Raw genomic sequence first — 11,599 nt, forward strand, 5'->3', positions numbered from 1 at the left:
TGCTTGCTGGAAAGGGGTAAGCAATGAAGTCTCTAGAACCAGTTGGGAATTGGGATATGGGATTCAGCCAGTTTCCTTTTGCGCATATAGAAATGCAGCAAGATCATTGAATCTAAGCCATAAGACTTAATTCCCTGTGCTCTTGGAAGTTGCATGGATTGCCTTGTTTGATTTTTTTACTTCTCCCTGCCTGCTTATCTCTGTGCTAGGAAGAAGACTTTCAAGAAATGATTAGATCTGCACAGATTATGGAAAGCCAGTACAGCCATCTTTTTGACAAAGTTATAGTAAATGACGATCTTACTACAGCCTACAACGAGTTGAAAACAACCTTTGACAAATTGGAGAGAGAAGCATTTTGGGTTCCAGTCAGTTGGGTGCATTCATAACTCTGAAGAAATAAATGTTTCATAATATTTTAATAAGGTACTTAGTTGGGTCTAAATGGACATTTTGTTGGTTTGGCAAACTGGTGCATTTACAGACTTGATGCAGTGGAATGTTGATTTTACTTTCCTGTGTATAAGCCTTCTTGTTTGGAAATAGAATATTGGAGATAAAATATTACATTGAAGCCTAATTTTACCACATCGAATTACTGGTGTTTCTCTTTTTAAAAAAAGTATCTTCCACTATTATGATACCACATTTTTAGCAATAATTTGTATCTCCTCTGGGAAACTTTCTATAAACCATGACATGATAAAGGGTGTTCAGCTCTGAGACCAATTTTTTTAAGTGGTCTCAGATTTTTGGTACCAGGCCTGGTTAAGAGTTAGCACTTCAAAAATTTAAACTGGACAAACCAAACATTTCCTTCACTAGAATAGATATTTTAAAATTGTACCGCTTCTCGGTCTCTTGACTAAAATCAAGTGTAGTAAAATCGTGTTGTGTTTCTTTGTGTCTGAGAAGATGCCTTCCACATTCAGATTGACGGTATAATAAAGGTCAATAACTTTGGTGAGAAAACGTTCTTGAGTAAGCAATAGTATTCTACATCTAAAATATTTATAGATCACGCTTTATTAGGAGTAAAAACAGTGTAAGGCTTAATTTAAACATCAAGGCTTGGATTGGCAAGAGTAATTCTTTTGTAAGTTATTGAGATACCAGAGTGTGGAGTACCTTTTGGAACAGAGGCAATTGTTTAACTGGATTTTATTTAACCAAGTGCTTCATTATTTTAATATATACGTTTCTAAAACAGCATTTGCAAAAGCAATGAAACTATTTTTAAATAAATGTAATTAAACACTAGGGGTTATTCTTGTTTTACACTGGTGACATGCAGGTGACACCTCATGTTTGTTCTCGCTAATGAAGAAAGCAATTTTTTGCTTTCTCTTAATTTCCTTTTGACAAAATATTTAACAAAGTGTGAGTAGATAAAAAGAAATACATGTTTTGTGTAGTCATTCTATCTTGTTGATAGCATGTGATGGTGGTGCATCACAGCTTTGGCATGCAAACAGGAAGCCCAGATATTTTATGTTAACATATAAAAATGTTAGCTGTCTTATTTGAAGGCAAAAGAATTTAGTGAGACTATATATATTTATGGAAAGAGGTGAAAAGGGATATTAATTTTCTTGAATTTCTTGTCAATGTGATCATTTATTAAACAGATCTGTAGATGTCTGTGACTTGAAACATAGTTTTTATAAACTCAACATTCCATGTAAATATTTTAGTTCAGATATAGATAAACCACAAGGTCTTTGCCAATGTAGTCTAAACAGATGGTTGCTTTTTTTTGGTTCACTGCATTTGTTTTTAACTTGTGTAAAACAAGGGAAGTGCCAACAACCAAAATGTCTCTTGGAAACATTTATATTTGTTTGTTGCTTCCTGTAGCCTGGCACTTGTACATGCACAATGTATATCTGAATGTCTCAGGTTGTACTAATTTTCAGAGAGTTATCCATCTATTAGTCTCTTGCAGCAAAAAAGACTTAAAATTTTAATTTTAGTATGAGAGCTTGTGGTTGATAGCCTACTTCAGTTGTCCAAAAAAATCTCACACTAAAATATTTAGTGTTTAAGCGCACAAGCTGGGACTTTTTCAGCTTTTACTAGTTTTGATGAATTAAACATGGCTACACTTCAGCATCATTTAATTCTGTTGGAGTCATGAAATGAGAAGGCTGATGAGCTTTATGATTACAATTAATTAGGATAGCAAATAGTCTCTTAGAGATAGAAGTTAAAGAAGTAAGCCACACACAGGGATGTCTGCCAGCAGTGCTCCTGATGGGTGACTCGTAGAAGATGCAGAATAACACCGAATGGGGTCCCAATGAATTCTGCCCTGCCCCTAGGAGGACTGTGCTTTTAATTAACCTTACAAGCTCACAGTTAGTGGACAGTATACAGATAGGTTACAGAGTTCAGATAGGACAATGGCTACATCAGGCCATTATAATTGGCCTAAGGAAAGGCTCTGTGCAAACTCTCTAGCACCTATGAGAAAGAAGAAGAATGGTGGGCAGTCATGCCCCTCAGAAGCAGCTGTGACGTCACCCAGGAGGGTTTGCCCTCTACTGTAGATTAAGCCAACAGCTTAGCAGCTTTGGGAATGGCACCCCCACAAATTCCATGAGAAAAACTGAAGTGGAATACTTTTCAATTAAAATGTTCCATTAAAAAAAAACCTTATGACTTTTAATAAAATCATTGTGGTCTTTTTAATTGTCAGGTGCTAAGCATCTTTGATTTTCAGTGGATACAGTGAGAGACATAGCCTAAGTATGGTTACTATCTCTTGAAGTCTAACTTTGCAAACAAGAGGCTCTTCTTTGTGGCCTGTGTAAATGCACACGAGTGGGTTATTCTGCACATGTGCAGGACATTTCGGAACTTTCTAGAGCCAAAAAAACATTTTACAATGAGACATCCCCCCTGGAGCACAAGCTCCTCCCTCCAATCGTCCCCTCAGTTCCCCCCCCCCCGCTGTGTTGGAAAGACGTACAGGAACACACTAGAGCGGATAGCGAGAATTCATTAATAATATCCGTTTGTCATTATCTGAACTCTTAGATTATATTACAATTATTAATATTTACGTCCCTTTGTGATTACCACCTATTTTTCTCCTGTAATACAACTTTTTTCGGCTTCCCGTGTTTCCCCCCCCATCAACGGTTTCCCTCTTTTTTCTATTTTATGGCCCCTCATGGACTGTTTAAAAGGTGCATGTATCAGTACAGTGGTGACTCGTTTAACGGTGATAATCCGTTCTGGGAAAATTGCCGTTAAGCGAAAAGATCGTAAAGTGAAAATAAAAAGCCCATTAAAATGCTTTGAAAACCTTTCAATTCGTTCCAATGGGCTTAAAACTCACTGTCCAGCGAAGATCCTCCATACGGCGGCCATTTTCACTTCCTGTATAGCGAGGAATCCGTCCCTAAACACAGCGGGGAGCCATTTTATTTACCCGGCGGCCATTTCGAAACCGCTGATCAGCTGTTGAAAAATCATCGTTTTGCGAAGAATCGGTTCCTGAAGGAGGGAACCGATCATCGCAAAGCGAAATTCCCCCATTTAGACCATCATTTTGTGATCACAATTGCGATCATAAAAAGATCATCGTAAAGCGGATTCGTCGTAATGCGGGGCAATCGTAAAGTGAGGCACCACTATACAAACAAGCAAGGAGAGTATGATGTGCCTCACCACTGAGACACTCGATGTCAAGGTCACCATCTCTGGCAACCCGACGTCACCAGTCACAACACTCAACCACAGCACAGACTCACATTTCCTCGATATCTGTACTTAAAATATCTACCTCAGTACCAGAAACACTGATACTGAGCAAGAGGTCAAAACAATCAAAACAACCAGCTCTACAAGTATCTACAACTTATTCAGGTCCTCCTTCTCATACTGACATTGAACCACAATCGAAATCGACCCAATCATCTCGACAATCATTATGAGTAACAAAAGCAATCCACAATTTTAGTCCCTTCATCATTCTCTAATAACAGCTTTTACTCACAATATTTCACTTCTCCCCATCCTTGATCTCAGGAAATTTAACAAGTATATTCAGCCACGGAAATTCTGTATGCTAACTCTTGATACCATTATTCCCCTTCTTTCACAGGGAGAATGGTTCATGGTTATCGACTTACAGGACTCCTACTTTCACATATTGATTCACCCACTTCATCAAAAATTCCTTCGATTTCGATTTGACAGCATATCATACCAGTTTTGTGCCCTCCCCTTTGCACTATCCACAGCACCAATGACATTTACAAAATGCATGGCATTGATTGTAGTGCCTTCATACCAAGATGTGGTACGAGCCACAGATATAACCCTAACTACCCTACACAGATTAGGACTCAAAATAAATTACACCAAATCTTACCTCGAACCATCACAGACGATCAACTACATCAGAGCCTGCCCAGATTCCCTAAGGCAAGAGCATACTTATCTCCAAAATGGATCATCAAACTAAACCAAGCCATCAACTTATTTCAACCTATGACATTGATATCAGCACACAGAGCCCAACATCTACTGGGGCTCATGGCATCTACCATGACCATTGTGCAACATGCAAGGTTCAAGATGAGGTCGTTGCAAGCATGGTTTCTTACACTATTCTACCCCATGACAGATCAACAATTGAAATGCCTCATTGTAACACCAGAACTTGCAAATCAACTTACCTGGTGGACATTCCTTCCACACCTAGCAATAGGCAGATCTTTCAAGCCCCTGCAGTTGTCGATACAGGTCACAACCAACGAAATACATGGCCTATGGACAAGGAGAGAAAAATCACTACATATAAATCATCTCGAACTACTAGCAATAATAAAAGCTTTTCGAGCATTCTTATCACACATCAAGGGACAAGCAGTACAGCTAGCCATGGACAACACCACAGCGATGTACTGTACTACGTAAATTAACAAGGAGGCACACATTCCCTCTCACTGCTATACCTTACCATAGAGCTCTGGGAATAGAATTACCACCATCACATTTTCCCAGTATCCATTCACATCTCTACAGAAGAAAATTATTTAGCAGATCACTTAAGTTGACTCCCTACTCAGATATATGAATCGACTTTAGACAATGAAATTTTCTAGGACATTTGCTATCGATGGGGATACCCATCCATAGGCCTATTTGCAACAAATCAAAACACCAAGTGTCGAAGATACTGCTCTTGAGCCAGCATCAACCCCAAGTCACTGGGAGATGCCTTCAGGATAGACTGGAAGGGAGAACTGTAATACATGTTCCCCCCAATTCCTCTGATTCAGAAAACAGTCATCTGGATCAGACAGTGTCAAGCAAATACCATAATCATAGCTCCATGGTGGCCACGACAGCCATGGTTCCCACACATAAGATTGATGGCGACAGACATATTTCACCTACCGTTGATACCGAACCTGTTATCTCAGAACAATGGACCAGTCCTTCATCCCGACATTCGATCCCTGAATCTGACAGCGTGGAGGATATTCCCACCTTCAAAAACATCTTAGATCAGGCACGAAAGCCATCCACACAAAAGCTCTACGGAAATAAATGGAAATCTTTCATAAAATTTACTAAATTAAATTACTTAACTGCAATGCCAGTTTCCCTTAAAACAATACTCACCTTCATTCTCCATCTCTTCAATTTGGGACTATCATATTCAACCATAAAAGTTTATATATTGGTCATCGTAGCTCATCAACCTTCTCATTCGAAATCAACAAAACTTTTTTCACACTCTACTCTGAAAAGATTCCTAAGAGGTCTTCAAAATATTCAACCCTCAAAACAACAAATTGTACCTCAATGATCATTACAATTAGTTCTAAACTCCCTCACTAAACCACCTTTCGAACCAACGAAATGAAAAACTGTTATCCCTGAAGACAGCTTTCTTGGTGGCAGTAACATCTGCTAAGCGAGCCAGCAAATTAGCAGCTCTCCATTCAGACCCACCATACTTATAGTTTCATCCAGATGATTTCTTCCAAAAAATTATCTCTGACTTTCACATGAATCAGCCATTAATCTTACCAACATTATTTCCATCCCTTTCTTCACCTATTGAGCGCATACTCCATATGCTGGACATCCGAAGAGCTTTGGCCTTCTACACCAACAGAACAAAAGCATTTAGGAATTCATCAAGATTATTTGTCTGTTTCCAAGGTTCTCACAAGGGTGCTGCAGCATCATCGCAAACCATCTCTAGATGGATAGTACAGACCATATCACTGGCGTATGAATTCTCAGGAAAAACACCTCTTGATAAATTAAAAGCTCATTTCACTAGAGCATTGTCAACATCAACTGCTCTGCATCGTGGAATAGGAATACCGAGCATTTGCTGAGCAGCAACCTGGTCCAACCCATCGACCTTCGTGAGGCATTATCGCCTTGATGTCAGAGCTATAAAAAAAAAGCTGCATTGGGTAGGGCAATTCTGACATATCTGCTACCGTGACATCCCACCATCCGGTAAGTGAGCTTGTCAGTCACCCACTTGTGTGCATTCACAAAGGCCACGAAGAAAGAGAGGTTACTTACCTGTAACCATTGTTCTTCTAGTGGACCGCTGTGAATTCACACAATCCCACCCTTCCTCCCCTCTGTTCATCACGTTGCCTTTCAATACATAATACTTTGACAGCGGCAGATTATGGAAGGAACTGGGGGGACGATTGGAAGGCGGAGCTTGCACTCCAAGGGGGGGGGGATGTCTCATTGTAAAAAGAATTTAGGCTCTAGAGAGTTCCGAAGCATCCTGCCCAAGCGCAGAACAACCAATGTGTGAATTCACAGAGAGAGGTTCACTAGAAGAACCATGGTTACAGGTAAGTAATCTCTTTATCAAAGTGTTCCTTAAGAAATGAATTTGCTTGAAATCTATGGTGTGACAATCTGTTCTGATAACGTGCTCCCTGAAAACAAGTAAACATCAGGCATTTAGTGCTGAATGTTATAAAGCTTCAGATAAATCTCTGATACCAGTGTTCTCTCATTAGCATTGAGTACCACCTTGAAAATAGCATCACGGTGTTGTGGTCTTTCCAGGTAGAGTGGAATTTTTGTATATTTTGACAACAGCACTCAAACCTTTGCCCCAGCAGTTTCCTGAGAGGCATTTTGGGCATTTCCAGCAGAATTGTGTTGTAGTTCAGAAAACATGAAAATCCCATCTCTATTACCAGCAATAATTGTAATGAGAATATTCTGTCCTTGTCCAAAAGTTTGGGTATGCATGAAGATTTGGATAAATAGGAACTGTCTGTTCGCTCCAGTGCAGGGGAATGCTGTATGCATGCACATAGGAAGTATGTGATACTTTGGATCATATACATAGCATGGGGTATTTTTGTAAAAAAAAAAATCTGAAGGGAGTTTGATATGGTTTGGTTTCTGAGTTTTGTTTTGTTTTTTGTTTAGTTTGCTTTTGTTTTTTTGTCTTTTTTGGCAAGAGGTGAAACTGCCTTATGGTTTGTTTCAGCTTCTTCAAATTGTTCTGCATGTTTTTTGAAATGTGTTTTCATGTTTAAAGTACAGATACTCTTACTGTATTTTTGCTGTTTTGTCATTGTGAAACAAATGTTAAACTTTTATACTCTTGGATACAGACCAATACTTGAAGTTATCATCAATTCACTTACTGGTAATGTGCCTGAAATACAACTTTATCATCTTAAATCAATAAATTATTGAAACAACATGGAACAATTGTTTTTTTAAAGATGCATGAGCTTTTTCATAGGATGCAAATTTTTCATTCTAGTTAAAATGATGTTGTTTTTGTTTCAGCTTATATACTGCCCCATAGTGTTAGAGCACTGTCTGGATGGTTTACAATGCAATTATGCAAGAAACAATCCCCGTGCACCACCACCATGCTCTAGGTACTGATTTATTGACCTTAGAAGGATGGGAGACTGAGTTGAATTTGAGCTGGCTACCCCAACAAACTCAGGTCATGACAGAGCCTTGACTGCAGTTTAACTTGTGCACAATGTGGAAATGTGAAAAAAATGTCTTGCACTTTTCTTAGTTGCTACTATTGTCACATTCAAATTAAGAACCATTAATTAATGATTTACACCATCGTTTTGATTTAGGGGGAAAGGGATCACATGTTAATGCAGCACTCTGTCAAACACTTATGTCAGTGTTCCAACAAAACCACAAAGTTCTAAAGAAGTGTGTGCTTTTTTGATTAGGAGATAAAACTTGTAAATAGTCCAATCCTATAATATTTTTTTCTGTCTCCTGTTATTACTCATTACATGAAGAGGAAGAACATAGCAGCAAGATATATGGACCCTAATTCAAAGGTGAGTGTGTGAGTATGCTGCACATTTTAATTGACTTTATGAATGAAATGCACCCAGCACATACTCATGACAGAGGACATGACTAGGACTTTCTCTGCTAGTTTTCAAAGTTTTTGTCTGTGGGGAGTGCTAAAATTTGATCCCTCGGCTGGGAGGGTTACGACCTTTCTACCATCTTAGTTCTACCTCACTGTCCTGCATACAGTGGGGTCTCTACTTAAGAACTTAATCCGTATTGAAAAGTTCTTATGTTGAATCTGCATTTCCCATAGGAATGCATTGAAAACCATTTAATCCGTATCTGCTGTTTTCCATCCATAGAAATTACAGTGGAACCTCTACTTAAGAACTTAATCCATTTTGGAATGGTGTTCTTAAGTTGAAACGTTCTTAAGTTGAAGCAAAATTTCCCATAGGAATGGACTGAAAACCAATTAATCCGTTCTGGCTGTTTTTTTGTTATGTAGAGGTGCGTTCGTACATTGAAGCATTAGTTCCCATAGGAACTAATGCAAAGCTGGTTAATACGTACTCTACCACTAGGGGGAGAATTTTTTTTTTTAACCTAAGATGACCTAAGGTTAAAAAAAGAGCAGGAAAGGTTTTTTTTTCCTGTTCTTATCTTGGATTTCTGTTCTCAAGTAGAAGCAAAATTTAGCAAATGGAGCTGTTCTTAAGTTGGATTGTTCTTAAGTAGGGACGTTCTTAAGTAGAGACCCCACTGTATTGGAACCAGACCTAAGTTGACTTGCTTGTAGTGTACTCTCTTAACTACTGTGCCTTTTCATTTATTTATGTTACATGCTTATGTCATTTTTCCTACAGCATACTAATATAAATAATATTAGTGTGCCATCAAGTCAACTCTGACATATAGCGATCCTTTTCAGTACTTTACAGGTAAAAAATACTCAGAAGTGGTTTACCATGCTTAGAGTAGTGTATATATTTTCCCCTATTTAAAGTCTGTGATGAAAATAACCCTGTGATGAAAATTAGAGATAGCAAATAGCCCTAGGTCATCCAGTGTACTTTATGGCTTTGAAGACAGCTGTTACCAGTCCTAGTCCAACAACCCAACCATCCAACTACTGTGGCTGTCTAGGGAAAAGGTATTTCTCGTGTATTTGTTTCTGTCAAGTGGGACCCAAAAGTAAAGTAGATGAGCTCATTCAGACCAATAGGATTAAGTGGCTGTAAGTAGAAATTCATGGAAGGTTTGTAGCTAATTTAGCTAGGGTCCGGTCCACTCTCGTGGAACCACACATAAAATCACACTCAAAAAGAAACTGGGGACTTTTCAGTGATCAAAAATAGTGTCACCCCTACAGCCAGGATATATTTTATGCCACTTTCTAGGCTCATTTTGGGATGTTGGCAAGAGGGGAAGCTGGAACATTGCTTTATAGTTTTCTAAAACTGAATATTTTACTAAATGGTTTTGCTTGTGTTCTTTGTTATGTTGCTAAGTTAAGTCATCGGATATTTGCTTCTGGGAGTGCTTTTATTGGTTGCTTCACATTCATATTAAATGTGTTACTTGAAAAAAAAATTACTGTAGTATGATGGCTCTGAGTTAAAGTGCATGTTACCTAACTAAATAACCTTTCTACTGTCCATTCAAATGCATGTGTTTGCACTCACACAAAACTTTTTCCAGTTGCAGTTTTCAGGAATGCTCATATTTTTGTTTCCTTGAAAGAAGCATGCTTACAAGAGTACCTTTCTTGCTTAATTAAAGGATCATAGCAGTTTTGTACACAGCACAGCAGTGGAAGTTATAGGCTGGCAAAGATATATGCCCCACACAAGTAGAGCATTCACGCATCTCAGGAAACTTAGAATTTTATATTTCCAAACACAGTGCCTTTCCTTATATTCCTGGAAGTGGCGGAATTTGAACCAAGGCTGCAAAACATCTCTACAACCTCAGGTTAAGGTGATGTTTTGCAGAGATTCATGTAATTGTTCTCCAGGTTTAAAAGTGTGGGGAGAGGACTTGATATCTTCCACTGGGCTAATGTGGGAGAGGGTGGGCCATTCTGGAGGTGGAGAAATGTTGAATATGAATAATGAGCAAAGCAATTTCAATGCAGTTTTCGGTTGTTGAAAAGGGGATCATCTAAAGAAATTTTGGAAGCAATACATTATCATTTTCTTGTTCAAAGAGAGCATTTTGGCATACATAAGGAACAATCAGTTCACATTTAGAAGTGAAGCTGCCTTATGTGGTCAAAGTCTATTTGTCCTCGCACACTGTTCTTCTTATTTCCTTTATCGTATAAACTACTTTGTGTTGTTTTGTTATTGATCATTGGCAGAGTTTTAAGATTGCTCAGGCCAGCAGCTCCAAAAAATTCTATCACTGTAAGCTGAACATCTCATCTTTAGTGCTACCCATATGTGCATCAGAACTTGGGCATACTGTGTAGTGATTGGGATACTGGGTTAGATCTCTGCTCAGTCATGAAGCTAACTGGTTCACATTTAGCCAGAGTAATCTCTCATTCTTACAAAAGGGGGGGGGGCATGTGGTTCTTGTACATAATCAAAGAAAAAGCAGATAAAACTTTTATGTCTTTTTTTTTTTGCGCCATCTAGAGAACTGTGGTACCCAGCCTGATGATGATCTGTATGGCTTGAAAGCTAGTTTCTGTTGGTAATTTTTCTTATGGTCTATTGAAGGTATCACGCACCCTCGCCTCTCATCCTGACTTTCTCTACAGGAATGTTGTGACACTAGGATTAAACAAGCCACACTGATAGCACAACAGAAATGTAACAAATACTAAACTCTTCTGACATCTGACCCAATGCTGGAGGATTGGACACCAGATAAAAAACACTCCACAAGTAGAGGAGAATGTGCCTATTTTATAGTTTGAGCATCTTCCTGTTTAACACCTTTGTGTGTCTCATAGACACGTGATAGGCAGAGAAAATCAAATCCTTCAGTTGGAGGTAAGGCTGCTCCAAAGAAATGAGAGGGGTAATGTTAAGATAATCTCCCACTCTTTGAGATTACAGCTGATCTTTAGCCTTAGCAGTTATCCTAGTAGCGTAACACAGCAACCACACCTATCTAGATGATTTTAATAAGGGATCATGCTTGCCTTTATTGACCTAGTACTGGAGTAAGCAGACTCCATGTGTGGTGTGACTGGAGCAAATTCATTCCTCCCTTTAGCTAGAGATGAATAATGTTGTTGAAGCACTGTCTAAGGTCACCAGAAAACAGGAGGGAATCAAAACTGCTAATA

The 11,599-nt window shown here is 38.7% G+C and overlaps 1 protein-coding gene across 5 annotated transcripts in view; it reads left to right on the plus strand.

Annotated features, from left to right (window-relative positions):
* Nucleotides 1-2,676, plus strand: part of MPP7 (MAGUK p55 scaffold protein 7) — a 105,425-nt gene extending 102,749 nt beyond the window's left edge. For 4 of the 5 annotated variants that reach the window (XM_078378613.1, XM_078378614.1, XM_073003016.2 and 1 more), the window contains one exon: nucleotides 210-2,676. In XM_078378613.1, coding sequence (XP_078234739.1) covers nucleotides 210-389 — 180 coding nt within the window. In that variant the 3' untranslated portion in view covers nucleotides 390-2,676. The remainder of the gene's footprint in view (nucleotides 1-209) is intronic. The other variant, XM_073003018.2, reaches the window with a different exon arrangement.
* The last annotated feature ends 8,923 nt before the right edge of the window (nucleotides 2,677-11,599 follow it).

The sequence above is a fragment of the Pogona vitticeps genome, chromosome 6, assembly GCF_051106095.1.
Source record: "Pogona vitticeps strain Pit_001003342236 chromosome 6, PviZW2.1, whole genome shotgun sequence".
Lineage (NCBI taxonomy): Eukaryota > Metazoa > Chordata > Lepidosauria > Squamata > Agamidae > Pogona > Pogona vitticeps.